General features: G+C 37.2%; 1 protein-coding gene across 1 annotated transcript; it reads left to right on the top strand.

The window, feature by feature from the left end:
• The first annotated feature begins 14,573 nt into the window (after positions 1 to 14,573).
• Positions 14,574 to 17,482, top strand: LOC129926675 (uncharacterized). The gene is made up of 2 exons (XM_056032157.1): positions 14,574 to 15,658; positions 17,476 to 17,482. The coding sequence occupies exons 1-2, from the start codon at positions 14,574 to 14,576 to the stop codon at positions 17,480 to 17,482; spliced, it is 1,092 nt and encodes a 363-aa protein (XP_055888132.1).
• The last annotated feature ends 7,155 nt before the right edge of the window (positions 17,483 to 24,637 follow it).

Here is a 24,637-nt window from a genome sequence, read left to right as displayed (position 1 = left end):
GCAACAGTTTCTATGCTTTTTTAGCGGCCCCCGAAAGGGGAAAAGACGCTATTAGTTTTGTGCGAAATGTTTGTCCGTATGACCGTCTGTCAGTCTGACCGTCCGTCCCGTTTAGATCTCGTAAACTACAAAAGATATTGAAAATCCGACATCGCAATATTTTAGACCATTCAAAGTTCTGATGCAACGGCTCCTTTTTTTTCTGAAAGCGAAAAATCTAATTTTTAAAATCAGTTATGCAAGCAGTTTTTTAAAGAGAAAAAGCTAATTAGTATGCATTATAAGTTTGACCTAATTTAAAACGAATAGTAATCTTATAAACTTTATTATCCTGAACTTTTATTTTATTGCGGATATATTTTTTTATATTTTTTTTTAGGATTCGAATAAGAGATTGAGCCTTTTCAAAACAATTTGATCAATTATAAGACATCAGTTATGCCAGGGGAGGCGCGCTGGCTGAGCGGTAAAGCACTTGGTTTCCGAACCGGGGGTCCCGGGTTCGAATCCTGGTGAAGACTGGGATTTCCAACTTTGGGCGCCTCTGAGTCCACTCAGCTCTAATGGGTACCTGACATTAGTTTGGGAAAAGTAAAAGCGGTTGGTCGTTGTGCTGGCTACCCGACACCCTCGTTAACCGTAGGCCACAAAAACAGATGAACTTTATATCATCTGCCCTATAGACCAAAAGGTCTGAACTAGTTAGGCCAGGTTCACATCTAACTGTACATTCACTTTCACCTATCCTTTGATCTGCGGGACCGTTGGGGCACTACACAAAATGTGTTAACCTTCTTTCTGCATTCTTATATCTCATTCGTCTTTGATATAATTTCATTCGGATGTTCTTTCTGAAAATATTGAAGCCTGCCTGGGTGGACCACTTCGGGGGCCGATTTTGAGTTTGTCTTTTGTAATCTTGTTTTTTTTTTTGTTTTTTTTTTACTTTAGGTAAAAAATCAGGCATCAAAGTGAAGACATTCATTCAAGAAAATATTTGGGAAAAACAATATTTAGTTTAATAAATTATCATTTTTTAAACCATAACAATATTAGAAAAAATACATGCCCTGATATACACTTAGTCAGTATCTGTAATAATATAATGATATTTTATTGTATGACCATGATGCAGAAGGTTGGAGAACGATCATCCTTATAAATTACTAACACAGAGAAATACGAAAAACAACGAAAAAAAAAAGCAAAGAACTCTAATTCAACTTACTGACGAACTAGCCCTAAAACACCACCTACCCAATAACAGAGAAAAAATTACCAGATTTTCAAACATAACGCCCGGACTAAACTACAGACAACCAACCATTCAAACACATTTACTAAATAACACCTTAACAAAAGAATCAAATCCACTGGAGCTCAAAGTAGGCACGCTCGAAACAATTGAAAGCTATCCAAAAACAGCTATCTTTATATATACCGACGGATCGGCTTTCAAAGCCATCATCAATGCTGGTCTTTGTGCCTTCCTGGTCTTCCCTAAAAATAAACACTTTGAGATAAGTGCACCCTGTGGCGATTACTGCTCAAACTTCCAAGCCGAAATTGAGGCAATTACCATAGCACTACAGACAGTGGAAAACAAATTATATGAAGGAGTGCAATCACCATCAGATATTGTTGTCTTTACAGACTCCCAATCCACTCTACAAGCACTTAAAAGCAACACCTCAAACAGCCCAAGAGAGTTGACAACACTAATTGTGATAATCCACCAGATCAAAATTAAATATCAATATCACAGTATGTGGTGGAATAAGTCCGCCGATCGGTTCGTTTGCACTTCCCGATGGGGACGACGGCCTGCGACTCCTAGGGGTAAAGTCTTAGAGCCACAACGTGGTAAATATTTTGTTTATATTATATAGGCACATAGACAGGCACAAGCAAAACGCAAAGCTTAATGATTTTGTAGAAGAACAAATATTTAATAAAGATTAATTAAGAAGAAATACAATCAGTGAGAAAGGGGGGGGGGGGATATACAGAATGATTTAGGATTTTATGATAACGTTTAAGATAATATCATCACTGGGATGTTGCTCATAAAGATTCGTGTATGGTTTGCTTATTCGGCTGTCTCTCACTTATCTGTTATTCAAGGTTCTCCTTCGGGGGTGGGGTAAGTTGGAGCTCCGTTGTGTTGCAGCCAGTTGCCGGTGCCCTGCAGGTAGGCAGGCACTAGTGTGATGAATATGAGGATGCCACGCGGGGGGGAGGGGCTTACTCCTGCGGTAGTTGCAGACTGGTCATGGGACATCAGCCTGGAATGCCTTCAGTTCTGTGTGAGGGTGATGAGTGACTCACCCTCAACGGAAATGTGTGGAGAGTTGCTGAGGACTGCCTTAAGGCAACAAAACACACAAGCCCTGGTGTAGGAGGCTATGAAATGAGACATGAGAGGAGCCTGAATTATTAAACCATACAGGCTGGTTGGCGAGGGGCGCATCCTGGGTAGGAGCGTCTCCCTCAGGCTAACTAAGATACTTGTCAACAACATTTTACTAGGTCTAGTAATAATTGCTGTACAAATAATACAATAATAATAATACACATACATATATAAATATAAATGTACAAGGCAGGGGCATAAATGAGGAGGGAAACAAAGGGGCCATATTACAGGATTATAGCCCCGTTACCTCATTGACCCACAGGTAAACAAGCAGACGGTCGCTAGTGACCAGAGGACCGTGACAAGAAAAAGAGGGGGGGGGGGGTAGAAAAGGGCACATAATTATGCAGGCCGGCAAGCCGAAAATTGTGGGGTAGGCACCCGAGACTGATTCTCGGGCCTAAGGATGCATGGTAACAGCACAGTATGTGCATAACAAAGACAAGCATGAATATAGGGCTATATGTATATATATGCGCACATATATAGGTACATATGCACAAGTAAGGAAATAATCTAGACGCGAGTAGGTCCAGATGAATATGGATATGAATGAATAACAAATGCATAAATAAACATTAGGATTAACTAAATTGTAAGGTGGATGTCCACCGTTGGGAGTACAGTCAACATTGACGAGTAAATGAGGAACACATATTCATAGAGATTTACTAATATAATATTTGGAAGCAAACAAGTGTTAACATGGTAATGATACATGAACATAAATGTTACAGGCGAAGACACACTAAATAATAATGATAAAGTTTTTCCAACTCACCCACTTTGCCTCACACAAGTTCCTAGATGAATTGTTGACTTGAGAGTCTTCTGACCTAGAATGGCATTAACCTGAAACTTTCGTCTCCGGCTTTTATAGGTTCCAGAGCGGTACGTTAGAGTAGCGACGACCCAAAGGCCATCAAGTCTTTCGAATACAGATTTGTTAAATTGGACCAATCTTTTCATTTGGGGCTCACCTGACTTCTTTTGAACCGCGATCTGGGGGGGGGGGGGATGAAGGAGGATGAAAGCGGAACCGTGCATCAATTATCAGGCTGAACCATCGCTCGTTGGTACAGCGGACAGGAACAATTTGAATAGCCATGGGCGCTAGGAGTGTCGACTCATAGGGATGTACGTGGACACCAAATTTTAATGTCACTGGACTTTACGACTGTGTGTGTTTGTTCTGGCGTTTGGGGTTTAGCTTTCAATTTTAATGTTCCCGGACTTAATGGCTGCGCACGTTTGTTTAGGCGTAACTTGGGATGTGTGTTTATGGCCTATAATTTGGGAGTTGGATCTAACCTTGGTGTAATAGGATATTAGTGTTCTATGCTGGTCAGTTTAGTGTTGAGAGTGGACTATACAATGCTAACTAGCGGCAAAAGTAAAAGGGGGGGGGTAGTTCCGCCCTGGTCAGTTCTGTATTGAGAGGGGACGCGTTTCGTCACACAGTACAGTGGATCCCTGGATACATTGGCATCATGGGAAACGAAAAGGCAGATAAGCTATCAAAGGCACGTTCATCTATGGAACAACCAGATAGACCTGTTAACTACCTCACCCTAAGTTCAATGTTAGTCAACAACTACAAAGAGGGGTGGCTCAACCAATGGGCATCAGGAAACACAGGCAGAGCCATGTACAAAGAAATGACCACGCCTAACAAACTGGACGGTGTTAACTTCCTCCCCAACAAAGAACTATCTACAATTTTCCAACTAAGAACAGGACACACACCTCTATTAAATTACCATCTGAAAAATATAAACTCCACACAACTCCCCCTTTACAGACACTGCACCCACCCTTATGAAACCTTAAACCATATCCTCTTTGAATGTCCCTCCCTAATCCACCTTAGGCAGACCCTACTTCCACTACAGCCCAACATAACCAACACCCTGTACGGCAGTGCTGAACAACTGAACAAAACAGCACACTTTTTTTCCTTGGCACTGTCTGCAAAAGAGCTGACAGCTCAGCAGCAATAAAGCTAGCTAGAAGAAGAATAAGAATGATATGACCATGATGCATTTTTTAATTGGCTGACTTTTAAAAATATTAATTAAGTTCGATCATATCCTAGAGTACTAAAAAAAATTAGAAGATATATTTCTTGTTACTTATATTAACAAAAAAGGTCTTTATCATTTAACCATACTCCATTATGATTAAAAGTGAATAAAGTGTGTATTTGAAATGTTAATTTTAAAATAATAAATTCTACGAAACTATTTAAATAAAAATTTATACTCTACGGAACTATTTCTTTTATACTTGTACTTCAGAATCTCTTGATTCTTTTAAGACTAAACAGTATCTCTAATAAAAATATTTTAAAAAATATAACATACATACTTTTATTAGACTGTAATCTCACAAGGAGCTATTTGAAATATGAAAATTATGTGCTCAACCTCTAATTATTTTATACAGTATATTTTCCCTTACTTAGTACGTTCATATATATTTTTTATAAATTTTTAAATAAATATATGTATAAATTATCTATTTTAGGAATCACTGGTCTATAACCTGCTTCGGGAATGACTTCCAAAGCCTTTCCTATGTTTGGGCATTGCTTCAAGGCAGCAGAAGTTTACATTCTTTCTTTATTCTTTTATTAATAAGCTAGACAATGCTTATCAAGCTTATAATTCACCAGCCTTGTGTACATTTGTGTATTTGGGGTGGCGTTATAAAGCAAGCCGTTCCAATTCAAGTCAAGAGTATTACGATTCTCAAAGTGTTCTAGGATCAATGTTTCAGGAGAGAAAGTATGAGAGAGAAAAGAAAATAGTGAGAGAGAGAGAGAGAGAGAGAGAGAGAGAAAGCGGTAGAATGGATCGTTTCAATTTAATGTAATAGATCTTATATAATATAGACGTTACTTCAAAAAAGAAGATGATTACGTCCTATATATATTAACCAATGACTTAAATTCTGCCAAGTCACTGGTTTTCCTGGCTAGCTCAGGCAACCCATTCCATGCTCTAATAGTACTAGGAAAGAAGGAGTATTTGTCCTAGCATATGTGACGAGGAATGTGCCCTTATCTTTGTGTTTTTCTGAGTATTTTATTAGATTTTGTTTTTGTATTTGAAGATTATGGTAAAGTGTTTTCGGTATAATTGCTACTTTACTTTTGAGTCTTCTCTCCTGAAAGCTTTCTAAATTTAGTGATTTTACTAAAGGTAAAACATACTGGAATTCACGTGCTAAAAAGCATGCAAGGATAACGTGAAATAGTTAATTTTATTTTAAACTTTAAAAAATGCACATTCTGAGGTATGTACAGTGCAATAATATTAGTTTGCTACTCTTTCGCTGAAACATTCAAAAACCAAATCTGCTATTCACTGCACTTAGTTATGCTTTAGTATTTGATTTGGGGGAAGAGGGTAACCACAAAATCCCCTTTGGCTACTCGTATGAAAATTGATGGCAGTAGTTTGCTTCTGTTGGCTACTGTCTTATCTTATCTTCTTATCTAATATAATACAGACGTTACTTCAAAAAAGAAGATGATTACGTCTTACGCGTCATGCATTTAGTCATGCATATTAACCAATGACAAATTCTGCCAAGTCATTGGTTTTCCTGGCTAGCTCAGGCAACCCATTCCATGCTCTAATAGCACTAGGGAAGAAGGAGTATTTGTACAAATTTGTCCTAGCATATGGGACGAGGAATGTGCCTTTATCTTTGTGTCTTTCAGAGTATTTTATTAAATTTTGTTTTTGTATTTGAAGATTATGGTTCAGTGTTTTATGTATGATCGCTACTTTACTTTTGAGCCTTCTGTCCTGAAGGCTTTCTAAATTTAGTGATTTTACTAAAGGTGTTACTCTAGTGAAATGTGAATATTCGTTTGTTATGAATCTCACTGCTCTATTTTGTGTCTGTTCCAGTTTCTTAATGTTTTCTTGAGTTGAGGGGTCCCAAACAGAGGATGCATATTTTATTATTGGCCTAACCAAGGTTAAATAACATTTTAGTTTTATGTTCTTATTTGATTTATAGAAATTTCTTTTAATAAATCCTAATGCTTTGTTTGATTTTTTTTGTAGTTTCATCAATATGTGGATTCCATGACAGTTTTTCATTTATTATAACACCTAGGTATTTTGCGTTTTTAGTCTGTGTTACTGGTTTGCCATAAATAAGATAAGTGGAATTAATTTGTTTTAGTTTTTTTGTTACTCTTAACAACTGACATTTTTCTGGGTGGAAAGACATGCTCAAATTTGATTCCCATTTCTGTAATTCATCTAATTCTCTTTGTAAAATATATGTGTCTTGTGTTGTTTTTATTGTTTTATATATTATGCAATCGTCTGCAAATAATCTGACTTTTGTTCCTGAAGTAATGCAATTTGGTAAATCATTTATGTAAATTAAAAATAGTAGTGGACCCAAGACTGTTCCTTGAGGTACACCTGAGTTTACTGTTATCGGTGTTGATTTAGAGCCATTTATTATTACAGTTTGTTCTCTCCCTATCAGAAAGTCTTTAATCCACTGATGCAGTGGACCATTAATGCCGAAATATTTTAATTTTTTAAGCAAACTATGGTGGTGAACTTTGTCAAAAGCCTTAGAAAAATCTAGTAAGATAGCATCTATTTGTTCACTATTATCTAAACCTTTTGAAAAATCATCAATTAGTCCTATTAGTTGTGTTTCACATGATCTATATTTCCTAAAGCCATGTTGGTATGGTGTGAGGACATTATGTTTGTCTAAGTGGTTTATGATGTTGCTACATATTATGTGTTCTAGGATTTTACATGTGGCGCTGGTAAGTGATACTGGTCTGTAGTTTCCTGGGTCAGATTTTTCTCCTTTATTAAATAGGGGGGGGGGGTGACATTAGCTTCTTTCCAGTCCTTAGGTACTCTGCCCTGGTTAAGTGAAGCCTGAAAGAGTATTTTGAACACTGGGGCTAGCTCATTACTTAGTTCTTTGAGTAATCTAGCTGGAATACCATCAGGTCCAGAAGCTTTTTTTGGTTTGGTGTTTGCTAATAGTTTTTTAATTCCATTTTATTGTACTACTATATCTTCTATGTTGTCTACTTGGTTCAAATTCAGTAATATGTCTTTGTCTCCTGGGGCTGAGAATGCTGGTGCAAAGTATTTGTTTAGAATGTTTGCTTTAGTTTCATTATCATTATGTATTATGTTATGTTCATCTTTTAATGGCGCTACGCCTGTTGTTTCCATTTTCTTAGACTTAATGTATGACCATAGGTTTTTGTTGTTATCTTTAGATATTACATTGTTTATGTATTCACTCTGTAGCTGTCTGCTTACTTTTTGAGTTAAGTGTTTAATTTTTATATACTTTTTGTAAACTCTTTCTGCGTTAGTTTGTTTAAATTTTCTCTATAGGTTTTCCTTCTGTTTACAAAGCTTCTTTAGTCTATTATTAAACCAGCATTTATTTATTTTGTTTGATGTGTATTTAGTTGGTATATGATTTTCTATAATGCTTTTAAGATGGTTTTTAATGAAATTCCAGAGGTCATCGACTGGTTGGTTAATGTCCTTTTCTAATAAGAATGTTGAAAGTTTAATGCAGCTTGGTGTAGTTGTGTTAGGTTACATTTATTCCAGAGTAAGATTTTTCTTTTGGGTTTTTTTATTGGCTACTGCTTTTATCTGACTGTGTATTTTTATGACTCATGGTCTGATAGACCAGGGATAATTTCATAATCAACTACTAATCCAGGTCTGTTGGTTAAGAAGAGATCTAATGTGTTGTTTAATCTAGTTGGCTTTTTAATGATTTGATCTAAACTTAGGTTGTGTAAAGTTTCTATGAAAAGCTCATTTATGTCCTTAAGGTTTTGGTGTTTATCTATGGTTAGTGTTTTCCAATTTATATCAGGTAGGTTGAAATCACCCATAATCCAAAAAACTGCATTTTTATTTGTATCTTTAAGTGTAGTAATCTGATTACATAGTTCCTGCATGTATTCTAAACTAGAATTTGGTGGTCTGTAAATGCTGCCTATTATAAGGGATGTTGAGGTGGTATTAATTTTACAAAATGTTGATTCTATATTTTTTGAGTTAGGTAAGGTAATTTCTTCTGCTATAAGAGTGTTTTTTATTGCTAAAAGAACTCCTCCATGATTATCAGCCCTATCTTTTCTAAAAATTTCATAATTACTATTGAAAATTTCTGCATTATAAATTTCAGGATGAAGCCAAGTTTCTGTGCCTGCAATTATGTCTGGTTTCTCACATTCTAATAAAATTTCTAAGTCTGCTGTTTTGTTCCTAATGCTTTGAAAATTTATTACTAAGGTTTTAAGGTATTTTGGTGTTACTTCTTTAGTAGGTTTGTTTAGTGAGGCTGTTGTATTAATTTTAGTAGATTTAGGTTTAACAGGAGTGGATCTGGCTAGTGGTTGGTGAGTTTGGTTCGGGATGGTGTTTAGGATGTTGTATGGGTTAGAAGTGTCAGCATCAAAGGAATCAAACAGTCCTGATGTAAACTGAGGTAACCCACACGGTACACAGTGCCATGATGCATCTTTGTTGCCTAAGGCATAATACACAGGTGTATTCATATGGAGACATGATGCATGGTACCATTCATTGCAGGTGTCACATTGAATGGCTTTCTGTTTCAGGGTGCATACTTTTTTGCAGATGTTGCATCTATCTTTAGATCTAGGCCCTGGATTTGACATCTCCTGCTATTAATATTAACAGTGATAGGTATTTATTTCTGCTGTGTCTGATTGAGAACTTCCATTTGTGATGGGTAATCTTCTTTAGTGTTATGGATGTGTATGTTAGGTTATTTTTTAAGTTGCTTTGATCTAAAGTGTGATGATTGATTATGACTGTTGTTTCCTTTTTAAGTTTAGTGTTGACTAAGGTAGATCTGGTTCTGTGTTCAGCTAGTGTGTATTTAGTACTTATTAGGATAAATAGCCAGAGCAATTTTATGATGACTTGTTGATTTTAGTTTTTAAAGGGGTCTAGTCTAAATCTAGTTTAAGGTTTACAATGCCTAAGTTATGTCTAAATCTAAAGTGGAAGCTAATTTACAATGACAATTAAATCAAATGAAATGGTTTATTAAATTCAAAATATGGACCTAGACTAGATCTAATTCTAGATCAATATATTTACGTGTATAACTAACTATATAGAGTATTACTATTAGTTATTATTAGTAGTATTATTAGATGATTAGTAGATCTAAAGCCTTAATTAAAGTCTAAGTCCAACACTAGACTCACTAGACTGACTAGATCTAGATCTAAAATGGATAATAATAAATATAGTAGACTAGGTCACTAGATCTAGTCCTAAGCTAAGAGTTGTTAATTTGAATTAATTAGTGGAAAAAATGCTTAATTAAGTTAAATATATAATTTAAAGATATTAGTTTATTAGTTAAAAAGCTTTTTTAATGAATTTGGTTTGATTTTAATAAAACAAAACGAAAAATTTAACTCATCTCTGATAACAGTAAACAGGGAGCAGCATTCTTGCCGAGAGCGCGTAACTCAGCTAGTGAGGGAAAGAACTTCTCACATAATATTGATTATAAAAAATATAATATATATAATAATATTGATTTCTGAGATTCTTTTCAATCATCACTGCTGAGCCATGTTGATCTCTTTCCAACCTTTATGTGTGACTTCCACCTCTCGCATGTGAAAGTGGCATTTGAGACAATGATTCATTCATCCTTATTCTGTGACATCTCTACAGAAAATCAAGCTGTTTGGTTTGAACTTTGAACAGATTATGGAATCATGAAATTCTTTAACATTGAGATGGGTGTGAGACAAGGTTGTATCAAGACCCTATTTCTTTTTCTGCTAGCCATCAACTCTGAGAAGAGGTGACTGAACATTGAATGAGATTTATGAGGCATATTATATTGTTATTTTCCAGACTATAAAGATACAGATCTTCCATAAAAATCTTTAATTATTATTATTAGGTTGTTCTTAGTATATTATACACAACTTTACAAAATAGATTATCTCTCTTTATTCATGAATTTCTCAATTGACAACTCAAAAGGAAATATTATTAGCAGCTATATTGGAAAAAATCTTGGAAGACAGCAGCCACCTACTCCATTATAACTACGTCAGGTTATCAAGACGTGGGCGACTTCTGTCAATCAAGACCTTACTTGGTCAGACTTTATCAAAGTCACCCTTTGATCAAGAAACATGAAAAGGACCAAGATGCCTGTGTGTAGTCCCGGAATGAACTCTTTATGTTGTGTCGATTCTATTTATGTGAATGTTTATGTTGTGTTGTTTTCATATGAGAAAAGAGTCCTTGTAATCAGAAAAAAATTTTCATAAGGATCAATAAAGCAGTCCTAGTTTTAGTCTTATATTCAGTTGTATTTTAATTACTGACACATTGTCCTTTTCCTATATGATAGCTTCCTGGCTAAATATTTTAGAGTAAATGGGTTTGAATCATGTTTAACTATTTTTCCTTTACTGTAATTCAAATTTACTTTTTAAAATAATGTTCTCCTTCAATAGGGAGTTATGTTTGAAAGGTTAAGTTATAGGCTCCATCAATGCAAGTTATAATAGAACCGTTTCTCTTGCTTCATTTAGTTCTGTGAACAGAAGTTTGGAAGGGCTGGATAGCACTAATCATGTTCTGGATTAAAGTTATTAAGAATTGAGAGCTTTGACTTAAAGTGTGTACATAGCATTCAATGTTCTCTTTTATTTTAGTAAGCATACATTTTTTTTTCATGTTGATTTTGTTGCAAATGATGGCACCTTTGAAGAATCTCAGAATTCAGTTATTTAAATGTACACATTATATATCTAAAAGATTGGAATGCCTTATTTTATGTCCTTGTTATGTATTACATACAGACTGGACCAAAATTAGGGTTACTGTTACTTTATAATTTGTTTCTCTATCAAAATCATGTTGAAATAATCAAGTAAATTATAGAAAAAAAATGCTGAAATTATTTTGAACTTCTTACATTGTTGTTTTTTTTTTACAAATATTTTACATTTTAGAAATTATTTTTTTTAATTTACATAACCTTTAAGAAATCAAACTTGTACAATATTAGCAAAGAAAGTGGATACTAAAACATTATTGAAAGTTGGGAAAAGCTTAGCATGTGCATACAGAAGTCTGTCATACTCCTCCACCTTCAGCAAAGCAATTTATCCTTTAAGGGATCAATTTCAGGCTCAAGGTTCCAAAATCTTGGCTTCTGGACTTAATGACTATGACATTTTTTAACAGTCCTAGGAAGTCCACACTATGTCCATGCAACTACTTTTAATACCGAAAACATCATTGTGATGCCTAATCAATAAACTGAAATTAAATCCTTACCTTCCATGTCTTGTACATCTTTTAGAGGATGTTTGAGATCATCGGCCACAATTCTGCCTATCGGTTCATACTCATACTACTAATGAGAAACCAAACCTTCAAGATAAAAGTATCTGTTCTGAAGAGGCTTTTTTCAAATAGTCAGGGTTTATAAACTAACATAACTGTGTGAACTGACGTGATGAAAATCCACATTTGATTACTGAATGCCAACTTAACCAGACTGGCATTACAATGTCCAGCAAAGGTGTTATGGAACCTGTATTTTTTTAAGGTACTATTAGTGGAGATAATTACAAATGATCCATGATATGGTAGTACCACAATTCAGAACCAAGGCTAACTTTGATGATCTCTACTTCAATTGAGATGGAGCACCTCCTTTTTTTGTGTGGTGTAAGAAAGTATATTCATAAAACTTTTCAGCGGCATTGGTTTGGAATGCTGGGCAGCATTGAATGGCCGCCACATTCACCTGAACTGACACCAATGGATTATTTTTTTATGTTTGTGTGTGTAATTAAGAACAAGATTTATGAGAGAAATCCCCTAACATTGAATTGACTGAAAGATTACATGCATTCTCTGATATTGATAAAGATTTGAATTTGTATCTTAATGTACTGGTATGTCAGTATTTCGGACAGAGTTGAATTTTTTCGCAAGGTTGCTGGTAGATATTGTGAGCAGTTGAGAAATGAACTTATTTAATTTTTTTTAGAAAGCTTATATCAACTTTGACTGTATGGTAAAAATTTATACATTATTTCTCCGACACCCAATCTCAGATTAAGCTCACATTTTGCACAATTATTTCTTTTAACTAAAAACACAAGAAGCAATTTTTTTTTAAATAATCAGTTAGTTAATTAACGTTAGGTAATTAATTATTTTGTTTGCTACTTTGAACATGGAAAATAAATCATATTTGACAGATGTGGTGGTTTAAGTTGAATTAGTTCCCTTGAGTATTCTTGAGCCCTGAGTGAAATTTTTTTTTATGCATTTTAAAAAAGATCAAGTAAACTTTCATTAAGATACCTCCATCTTCCCTCCTTTTCTCACAACTGGTTCAGACAAGTGATAGGATCATATTGCATTTAGGAATATAAATGCTAAATAAAAACAATTGGTAAAAATATTTCTAATCACACTTTTGTTATGTCCTAGTCAATCATACAATACTAATTGATACAATTGCACTAAATTTGTTAAAACTTAAAAAGAAAAATTTAGATTTATTTACATTCATTATATTTTCATATTAAATAACAAATTCTTTAAAAAAAAAACAGTTAGAAAGATGTAACTCTTATTTTGGCCCACCCTATATAAGTTCATATAAGATCCAATATATCTGTTAATCCTCACAATTACAAAGTGGAGTACACTAAAATATTAATGTTACTTTTAAAATGGTCCTGCTGATATTGATTTTTTGAGGTATCCTCTATTTCTCATAACTTAATCACTTCTGAAGGAGACCTCAAATTAACAGATATGAAACCATTTATTTTCATTAAAAAACTTTGTAGGAGATAAATTCAAACTACTTTCATTGCATTGACAGTCTTTGAATGTTGATACTCAAGTCTCTGCATCTCTTGTTCAATATCTTTTTATCATTTTAGAGCTGTGACCGTATATAGTCTGTTACAATACATTTATTAATAACAAGATTCTCATTTTTCTCAATGTTTGGCTGCCTGGTCGTGCGGTTTGCACGCTGGACTGTCGTTCAGATTTATCGATGGTCCCGGGTTCAAACCCTGCCCGCTCCCATCCCCCGTCGTTATGCGGGCGGTTTGGACTAGGAAGTAATTATCTTCAACTCTGAAGGAACATCCGAAACATGTAAAACATTTAACAAACATTTTTACAGGTCGTACTTTTTGAAAGATGGCTCTTGCTTTCCAATCTGACATGCAACACCATGATTTGCATCTCCATCGCTCGAGATAGCACTGCCTAAATAGGTTTGTTTAGATCTGTAGGACCAATGTTGATGGGGGTACTGGGTAACCTGCACCCAGTATGCATTATTTTTAGGGCGTCTTTATACGTCATATCGTGTATACATTTAATTGTATTTCAAAGTAATGCTAGGTCGTCTGCAAAATTCAACTCGGTTTGCTATACGCCATGGGAACCCGAATGCTGCCTGTTTAATGTATTTTTATGACATTGTCAATTGTTACAAGAAAGAGAAATGGGGATATAATAAACTCTAATCTCGTATCTGTTTCTGTGTTTCAACTCTTTAGAGTTCCAGCGGCTGTTGTGATACTTGCTTAACCCCCCGCAAAACATGTCACTAAATCAGGACAAATTGTTGCGAGATGCATTATTAACATGCTTTTTCCAGAGCTATCAAACTTTTTTTTAATCTACAAAACTGATCACATCCTTTGTTTGGTAGACCTACTTCAGGCTTTGCTCGACGATGTTTCGCAAGACGTAAACCTGTTGGTGCTTGATTTGCCTTTTCGGAAGCAGCAGAGAAACAGTAGCATAATTTAAAAAACATTTTCCGTAAGGAGCTCTAAATAATCTCTAATAAAAATGTTCAGCTCAATGTTTCTCAAATAATCGTAAATTTAAAAAACAACGACAGTTTAAAATAGAATCGAAAACCATTTTCGGGTGTAACCAATCAATTAATTAGTTTTAAGATTTATTATTTAACATAAAGAAAAAAATAATTTCGGGGAGATTCCCGGGCATGCTACTCTACCCGGGTGGAAGCAATCGTAGGAGGAAACGATTAGGGACTGTACATGGGTGCAGTACGCTCTCAGATGGACTACAGTCTTCCTGTCCAGGTCTGGGCTTCGCAAACGACCTTAGCAAGCCTAGATGCTGTTCAGAACCAAGCCTTAAGACTAATCTGTGGAACCTTTAGGACAACGCCAATTGCCGCTGGCGAGATTATGGCAAACATCCCACCGTTGAAATTGCGCAGAGAACGAGCCGTCATACTAGCTCACGAGAGATATATGCGGCTGGAAGATGGATGCCCACTCAGAAGTCTGGTCGACAATTGGGAGGGTAGGAGACGCCTCAAAAACCGGCCTTGTTTCATGCATGTGGCACGCGGGTTGGTCAGAGAGGCGAATCTGCCGGTGGAGCGGGCTGCTCTATCCCCGTCCGGTTCTATCTTCCCGATGGAGGCTCTCGGCATGCCGACGATACGGAAGAGCCTACTTGACCCAGTGGTGACGAAGCAGAGTCCAACCACACGGCTACTACAAGCAGCCAGAGAGACTATAGCTTCATATCCAGCCGGAGTAACCACCATCTACACAGACGGTTCTGTGCGGACGCTCGAGGGAACTGTGAAAGCTGGGTACGGTGCGGTAGTTCGACTCTCTGGCAATCCCGAAAGTGACGAGCTCAGTGGATCCTGTCAGCAGAAAAGCAGCCTTGAGGCTGAACTCGAAGCAATGTTCCAAGCACTGGACTGGGTGGCTACGATGGTACGTAACGGGACTGCGTCAGCGCACGACATAGTTCTTTTCACGGACTCGGTGGCCGCACTGGAGGCCATAGAACGGCTGGATGAAGGTGCTAGAAGGGTATGGGACGTCCTAACGGTCGGAGGGCGTCTCCTACGATTCGGCGTGAACGTTACTTTGCAATGGGTGCCCGCCCATTGTGGAGTGGTCAGCCACGATTTGGCTGACCAGCTCGCGAAAACCGCGGTCGCAACGGCGCTCGAAAATGATGAACCGTACTCATATGAAAGTGTACGATCCCTAGTCAACCAGCGCATGTTGACACTTTGGCACGACGGCTGGGATTCTTCGGACAAGGGGCGAGAGCTTTATCGGGCAATGAGGAGACCAGACAGAAGGGATGCATGGTGGCAACTTAATCGTGCGGAACAGGCAGTCCTAGCCCAGTTCCGAGTCGGCCATTGTCCAATTGGTGCTTACCTCGGACGATGGAAGGAGAACTACGACACACGGTGTCGCCATTGCATGGAGGACGATGAAACAGTAGACCACATTCTTTATGAATGCAGAGTTCTGCACGAAAGACGATTGGGACAAGGTATAGATAGAGAGAATACTGGTTCATGTACGACACAAAGGTTGTCCTTGTACGGGGATAAGGCAACCTTAAGACTCACTGCTCGCTTCCTCTCACGTGCTCTAAGGGAGTAATTCTCAGCATGTTTTTCGTTGTCAATGGGGTTTCTGACTCGGCCAAAGGGTAGCAAAACAAGACTCCCGTGGGGGTGCGAGAGCATTCTTATTATGCTGTGCGGAGTTGTAAAAAAACTCCCTCAACCTTCTTACAATCCAGGCGTGTCCTGCAAGGTTAGCCTGGTATTCAAAAGGAAAATGGCTGGGGTCCTGGTGTACGCGGCCTCTGCCCGCGAGTCTGACCCCCCGCCAGATACAATAGTGAGGCCGGTGGAAGGGAGGTCTTGTGCCCCACGGAAACGCGTTAAGACAAGCTTAGGTGCCAACTTGTCTTAATTAACTGACAGAAGAAAGCATCAGGCTGCATGCGGCTTCAAAACGAGACAGTTGTAGGTCACTCATCAAGGGACCAAAAGAAAATCTGCTGCCGAAGTCAGACGCAGACGACAAAAAGAAAATCTTAATTGACCACCGGCTGACAATGCTTAAACTTCTCCTGATGTGGCAAAATATGTAGGTCACAGATGGGTCCATGGGTAATTATGTATTTCACCTTAATCTTTGGACTCGAGGAAAAGCCTTATGATTATATATACTAGTCGACCGGCGGCGTAGTATACTCCACTATTTTGCAGGGCCGGCTTTAGGCCACTGCAACCTATGTGACCGCAGTGGGCCCCGCACTTTCATGGGACCCGCGGTAATTCTTGGTGTATAGATTATTAATTTAAACCATTTTATAATTTTTAATAGATTTTCCGATGCCTCCTGTCGATTTACAAGGAGGTCCTGAAATTGCAGAATATACGAAAAAGTCCTGAAAAAGTTCGTAAATTATTAAAATCTTTAGAAAACTCATACATATCTCCTGAAATATATAGATGAAAATTATCATTTTGAGGTGTCATTCAATATAGAAAAGGCCAATACTAATCGCGATAACAAAAACCGCATTATGCAATACCCGTAATTGTGAAATCTAGTGAAAGAAGCTTGTTGCGTCTCAAACTAATGAAGAATTACTTGAGGTCAACAATTCTCATAGATAGATTGAAACATTTGGTAATTCTTTCTATTGAGCGTGATCTATGTAGGAAATAAAAAAAAAAAGTTATGTACTGTATGACTTCGCTACAAGCAAGTAATTCTGTGCGTAGTAAAGAATGAATAAAATGCAAAGACGAATATAATTTCTTATACAAACTCTTAATTTTCACTTATTATCCGTATCCTCTAAAATTATGTGGAATAACTCTAGTCCGTCTGACTTGCAGAAATACAAGAGTGATCTTTCCATTACTTGATGTCACGAAGAGAATATATATATAGAGATATACCCCAACCCAAACTGTGCCCCGCGAAATCCGTTTAGCATTGGGCCCCACAGCCGGCCCTGCTATTTATTTACGGGTGAATACAGAGTAGATTACTTGTACTTCCGGGCGCCGCTCGACAGGCGACCTGATTACATTTTCACATAATCAGCATTTGTTTTCTATTATACTTGTCATATTGTGTTATTGTGTTTCAGGGAATGAAAGTATTTCTAGTTTTGTGGCCTATTTTACGAGTGTGCATGTTAAAAACCAGTGTTTCAGTGTATATAATGAATAATATGATCATCAATGAATCTATGTACACACCCGCCATCTCGGAAACAAATGATCGATACCTAACAAACTGCCATGAGCCCATCAACACACAGACAAAACAAAACAAACGAGGCCGTAAAAGAGGAGTTCGAGTCAAAAGCAGGAAAAGAGGTCAAAGCATGGGCGTAGCCAGGATTTTTTTTCGGGGGGGGGGGGGGTTGGGGGGGATTTCCCCCCCCCCCGACCCCCCCCCCCCCGCGAAATTTTTTAAAATATGTATTTATGTGTGTGTGTGTGTACATAATCTTTATTGCATTCTGACCCTTCATTCTTTTGGAATACGTTTATTGTGCCATAGAATAGGTTCTTCCACGAGTTAGTGGAAAAATTGTAGATTCCTCGCCAATACTAGCAAGGGGGTCTGGGGGAGCGCCAAACACTATTTCTGATATTGAAAGCCAACAAAATGCATATTCTGAGGTATCTACAGTGCATTTTCCTTCTATTAAAAAGTTTTATTTCAAAAACCTAATGTGCTATTCTTACTGACTTAGACCCTACCGCGCCGTTCGGAGCATTTGACGTCATGCTGTTTCCATAAAAATCTGTCACTGGTAATATCTGAAGCCTCTTCCCACCTGCCATGAGGACCTCCATGAATGAGTGGCGTCAAGTTGTACTAGGATATCATTGCAACTCTTCTTATGCGTAATTCATTTTGTCGGAGAACCCGCAAACTTCATGCGTCGCTCTCTCACAATCTTACTAAAGGGTCGACTCCCAGTTCGGCATAGGATTTCCTTGATTTAAACCCGATCTCTATAACTGACTCCTAAAATCTGTCTTAACCATCTTTGTTGAGCCACATTTAGTGTTTTTCAATTTCGGCAGATGACTATTCACTGCAGTTTCTTAAGGGAGCCCTGCCACTGGTAAAAATGTGTAACCACTCTTGAATACGCTCTTGGAATTAAGTGACTGTAGTTTGCTTTAGATTTTATATCGAAAAGAGAAGTTTTATCGTCAAAATCATCTGTTGGGGGTTTTCCACCTCAAAATGCTCTGTAGGGGGATCTTAAACTCAAAACCATCTGGAGACTGGAGGGGTTTTAAACTTTAAACAAAGAGGGGTTTAAACTCAAAACTCCCGATTGCATTGGCTACGCTCAAATAATTTTAGAGTGTAATTTGCTTTTTTTTATATTGAAGAGGTATTTTTAGCATTAAACCCCTCTGAATGGGGGTTTAAACTCAAAACCCCTTTTGGCAACGCTCATAGTATTTTGAGTGCGTAATTTGCTTTTTTTTATATTGAAGTGGTATTTTTTAGTTTCAAACCCCGCTGGAGGGGGGTTTAAACTCAAAACCCCTTTGGCTGCGTTGATAGATTTTAGTGTGAGTAATTTGCTTTTATTTATATTGAAGAGGTACTTTTTAGCTTCAAACTCCACTGGAGGGTAGTTTAAACTCAAAACCCCTTTGACTACACTCAAAACATTTTGAGTGTATAATTTGCTTTTTTTTTATTATTAAAGAGGTATTTTTTTACCTTCAAACCCCGCTGAATTGGGGTTTAAACTAAAAACTAAGTCAAAACCCATTTAACTACGCTCATAACATTTTGAGTGCGTAATTGACTTTTTTTTATATTGAAGAGGGGGTTTATCGTAAATTTTGGAGGGGGTTTTAAAATCAAAATGTCCCTTAACTGTGCTCTTGGAATTAGGGGATTTTCGTTTGCATTTTTGTTTTGTTTTGTTTTATAGAAGAGGGGGGGGGGTTAACTGCGAAAACCCCAAGTAGGAGGTTTAAAACTCAAAACCCCTAGTAGGGGGTTTTAAACTCAAAACCCCTGGTAGGATTTTTTAAACTCGAACCTTCCTGGTAGGGGGTTTTAAACTCAAAACCCCCTGGTAAGGGGTTTTAAACTCAAAACCCCATTGGTTGTGCTGGGGCAATTGATGGTTTAGTATTAAAATCTCACATAAAATAAACAAAATCAAAGCAAAAAATCATTCACTAAATTTCGATCTCCCCCCCCAAGGGAGGGGATTTCATTTTGGGGGGGGGGTTTGAACCCAACCCCCCCCCTGGCTACGCCCATGGGTCACTGGGTATATCTGCCTTCTATTGTCTTGGGGAATGTTAGATCTTTAAATAACAAAATGGAAGAACTTGATTGTTGCTGCAGGCATTTCTAACAATTCTGTGAAAGCTCGCTAATCTGTCTCACTGAAACATGGCTAAATGAAATTATTCCCGACACATCAGTAGACTTGGATGCGTTTCTTTTGTACAGATCAGACAGGACAACAGATAGTGGCAAAACAAGAGGAGGAGGACTGGCCAATTATGTCAATAAACACTATTGCTGTGTCAACAATATTTCAATTAAAACTAAAGTGTGTACGACCGATATTGAACTACTATGAAACAATCTCAGCCTATACTACCTGCCGAGAGAGTTTACACAATTTTACGTCATACTTGTGTTTACACCACCCACAGCAAAACATATACCAGATATTGTACACACGGTGCAAACAAAAGATTCTTATGCTGTCCGACTAGTTATGGGATATTTCAATCATCTTTCGTTAGCTTAACACTTGCCAACATATACTCCCACAAGGCACGACAAAACCTGGACATATATCTACATAAAAATGGCCTACACCTCTAACTGTTAATTCGCACATCCAGTTCTGTGTAAACATGATTGTACCAAAGAAGAAAGTTAAAACATTAAGTAATAAAAGACCCTGGATGACCAACATAAAAAATTAACATTCTGTCGTCATCGAGAAGTACAGAGAAGTCTATTTATAAAGCGCTGGTTGTAAGTGTGTATGTGTCTTTCGTGTGTGAATGTTGTTCGTATGTGCATCTCTATTGTGCATCTATATTTTATTGTAGGCTACAGTAGTTACGCTGAGGTTGTCAATTGTAGTCAAACTGAATTTCCATTAGATTGGATCAATACAAGTTATCTTATCCTATCTTACTTGTTCTCTTTCCATGACTTCTTGGTGGTTAAGTCCGGCCCTGCTATTTAGTGACGGGTGAGTACTACTTGTTCCCCCCCCCCCTATTTTTTTTTCGCCTCTGAAATTACGTGGCATAACTCTGGTCTTTCCAACTTGCAGAAATATTATTCCATTACTTGGTGTCCAAACACTTGAGAGATGAAGAGAATTATATTTGTATATATAGATATATTACACAATATACATATATATGTAAAGTTTTGTTATTTCTAGATGCTTTGTTAAAAACTAGAATGACACAAATGATATCTGCCTTGACGTGTTGTAATTAAGCCAGACTGTTGTCCGTTGTTAGAACACTGCCCTATGTTGGAGGATTGGGCTGGGCTGTAATAATAACATTCCGAACAAACGTGAAAATATATCAATCAAATTTAAACTACAAAAAAGTCGTGTTCTTCCTGCTGCACTGTCAAATTGAGACTTTAGCAGCTGATGTCCTTTGAAACATTTCAAGGACTCATTAGGTCAACATGACAGGTCAAAGCTCTGCATGTCTCTACACTCAGTAAAAACAGTGTCACGTCAGACATGTCAACAAGTCATCAACACTGTTGGAGTCGTGTCTTTTGTAAAAAAAATAAATAATTGGTTTACTTTAGAATCTGCAAACAAATGGTTCTTTTTCCCCTTATGAAACCATTACCTATTAAGCTTACAGTCAAAGACTGTTAACTCGTGTCTCTGTAATGCTACTATGAATTGCCTTTCCTTGTATGTAGCATTAGAAATTCTTTTAATGCGTGGGAAGAATAACGATAGGAAAGTCTCTATGGACATATTTTTTTTCTTTTTGGTGTTAGTTTTTATCATTGATTAAGAATGAATCCTTTGTTATATATTTCTGGTATTGTAGACACGAGTAATTAACCAGGTTAATGGTTAGCAGCATTCCTGAATGTTAAGTTTATTTAATGCGTGTGAGGCCTGGTTAACGTCCTTTATCATGTTGTGACTTTTAGACTCTGGAAACTAAATAAGTCATCAGTACTCATTCTGTACTAAGGCATCCAGTCTTAACTCTTTCTCTCCTAATTAACGATACCATCGTTGATTTGACCTCATTAAATTAAGTTACTTTTTGGTTTAAAAGTATTATTTGTGTTATATATAAAGAGCATGCATTCTCCTAAAATTCTATACCAAAAGTAACGTTTTCCGATTACAAACAAAAATGTTATTGAAGTAGTTCAATCGTTACAGAGTAGAATGTACAAATTTGAAAAATGAACAATTCTGTCAGAACGTGATCACAAAAATACGGAGTTAAGCAACTGTTTCGATCTGTTCTTGACCTGAACTAAATGAGGCAGATCAATGCAAAGGCATCTCACCATTTCTGCCCTCACTCCTTTTCATTGACCACTTCCATCCAGGGACAAACTGGGCTTACAAATCAGGCCAGACATTTCTATCAGAGTTTACACGGATGGCTGGCTCATGTCATAAAGCCACCACAGATGGAGGAGCTGAAATACTGAAAGAATGGCCCGATGGAGAAAAACTAGAAAAATCCATAGAGCAGAAAGGGAAGCACTAGAACTAATTGCTACCATGCTAGCAAATAACCCAAGTACCCCACACAATCAGATTGTCTTTCCAACTAATGCGAAAAGAATACTTCAAAGCTTGGATAAGTCTGATTCCTCCTATATAAAAAGTCTCAGGACAGCACTTATAAAGCTCAACAACAATAGCACACAAAAAAATGTTATTCAATGGATACCAGAATACATACAGAACTAATAGGAAATGAGAAGGCTGACACACTCGCCACGAGCGGAAGAGCAAACTCACAACTAAACATTGCACACTATCCAGAAGAAATGAAGAAACTAACAGTAAATAAAATAAATGAGAAATGGACAAGCTCTCATCCGATCCGAATCACAAGAAAGATGATGCCTAGTAAAAGCTATCCCGACAAGATTAACGTCTATTCTTTTGACTCGGACGGGACACATAACACCTGTTTGTTGTGCAAATTCATTTTTACAAAGCTTAGCCTATATTAGCTGTCTCTGTCTGTATGGAACGAATCGTGTAGTCCTACACATTATTTATCACACTTCTCAGTTTCGGATGAAGCTCAAAACTTTGCAAAGTTATTAATTGTCCATTACGACGCATGCATCAAAATTAACAAAATTATTAATTAGGTAGTGGTTATTTTTTTAATATAAAAAGGGAAATAAATCTTGCATTTTTAGCAATATGGCAGTGATTTTGCGTTTTTTTTTTCATATATAAGCTTTGTTTCTTTCAAAAAAAATATTTTTGTTATAAAGAGCTATAGAAGTATACTAGGCCTAGTTGTAGCATTAGCTTCACCTGGTATCTTAATGATTATCACACAATAATAATAATGAGACAATAACGCAGTGGTCCTCACCTTCTAACGAGAGTATTATTGCGGATAAAGTATTAAGAGGTATTATTTATATACATGCATGAAATTCGGATAGTAGAAAAATATTATTTAGTGCATTTCTTTTAGACGTCCAACCGGCAGAAAAAAAAAATCCGAAAGGTGGACAATCCTTGAATAAAAAGACGATAAAAAGTGACACAGTTGTCGCCGCTGAACAAATGTAGAATATATTTGGCTTCTGTAAGTATTAATTCTGTTTACACACTCAGACTAAGAGATAAACAAACATCTACATTTTGTATAGTCCTATTCAAGTCGAATTAGCGTAAATCTAAAACGGGACCCAGAGCTTAAAATTTAGTATTTCTTGATGTTATGATGTAGTACTGTTTACAGCAGTCTGTAGATCTACTGTTACCAAAATTGACTCGTAGATGGACTGCCCTGTCTGAACAAAAAATCGGGAACGTTGATTGGATCTCGTAATAACTTTCACGAAGGACCATTTACAACTCCATTTACTCCTGGAAATCATGCCACGTTAGACGACATAGAAACAATAATACCGGTATTAGGTATTTGACTTTTACTTATCAGAGTAGGCATCAACAATTGAGGCAAAAAATTGATGAAACATTTCAGCATGTTTCTACATAGAAAGAACAGGATATAAAGTGTCATAACACAAGAACACTTGTAGTTTTCTGTTGAAGTGTTGAGGTTTAGGCGTTAACAAGAAAACATTTTGGGTACAATTATAAACGTTAAATTTGGATACATGTAGGCCTATCCGTTGCAAGAACGTTTCGTGTTAATTCCTTTTTAAATTTGTGGTTAGTTTTGCGTTACCTGTTTTGGTTGCTAATTCAAGATAAAACAAACATCACAGCAAGGCCTGGGTGGGTGGTGGGCAGAGTTTGAAACTGGGAGCATCAAGACGACACTCCAAAGCGCAGGACACACAAAAAGGCAGCCATGTAATGAAGTAATATTTTGATTTCCTTAAGCCTCTAAGACAGGGGCGTAGCTAGGCTAGGGTGGGTGGTGGGCAGAGTTTGAAACTGGGAGCATCAAGACGACACTCCAAAGCGCAGGACACACAAAAAGGCAGCCATGTAATGAAGCAATATTTTGATTTCCTTAAGCCTCTAAGACAGGGGCGTAGCTAGGAAGTTTCCATCGTGGGAGGGGGGCTTGACCTCTATGAGGGCCCCTGCATTTTTCGTAATATTTAATTTTTAATGTAAAAAAACAATGATGTGGGGGCCCGGACGGATTTTCAAATTCTCCCCCTCCTCACCCCAGCGTAGCTACGCCACTACTCTATGACTATTTCCATGTAGACATACAATAAAATTATTGAAACCCATTTTTGCATTCATGCGTTCAGTTTTATGCATATCATATGCAATCAAGTTGTGGTCCAGATCGTATAGTAGGCCTAATGCCTTGGCCGATAGGTAGAGAGTGAGAGAGATAGGAGAGAGAGAGAGAGAGAGAGAGAGAGAGAGAGAGAAAGGGGGGAGAGAGAGAGAGAGAGAGAGAGAGAGAGAGAGTGAGGGCTTGACTGCAACAAATGATGACCAAAATTTGTGATTTGATAACTAGCACTGTCCGCGTGCGTTTAGCCAGGTGACAAAAATAAAAATACATCAGTTACAAGAAGGCGGGCTTTATTTAAAC

Source organism: Biomphalaria glabrata, chromosome 6 (genome assembly GCF_947242115.1).
Source record: "Biomphalaria glabrata chromosome 6, xgBioGlab47.1, whole genome shotgun sequence".
In the NCBI taxonomy this organism is placed as follows: domain Eukaryota; kingdom Metazoa; phylum Mollusca; class Gastropoda; family Planorbidae; genus Biomphalaria; species Biomphalaria glabrata.
Note: the sequence above shows the minus strand (reverse complement) of the source record. Positions and strands in the feature narration are given on the sequence as shown.

What these genes read in the sequence shown, in the direction of transcription:
- LOC129926675 (XM_056032157.1), top strand. Translation starts at nt 14,574, where the DNA reads ATGGGTGCAGTACGCTCTCAGATGGACTACAGTCTTCCTGTCCAGGTC.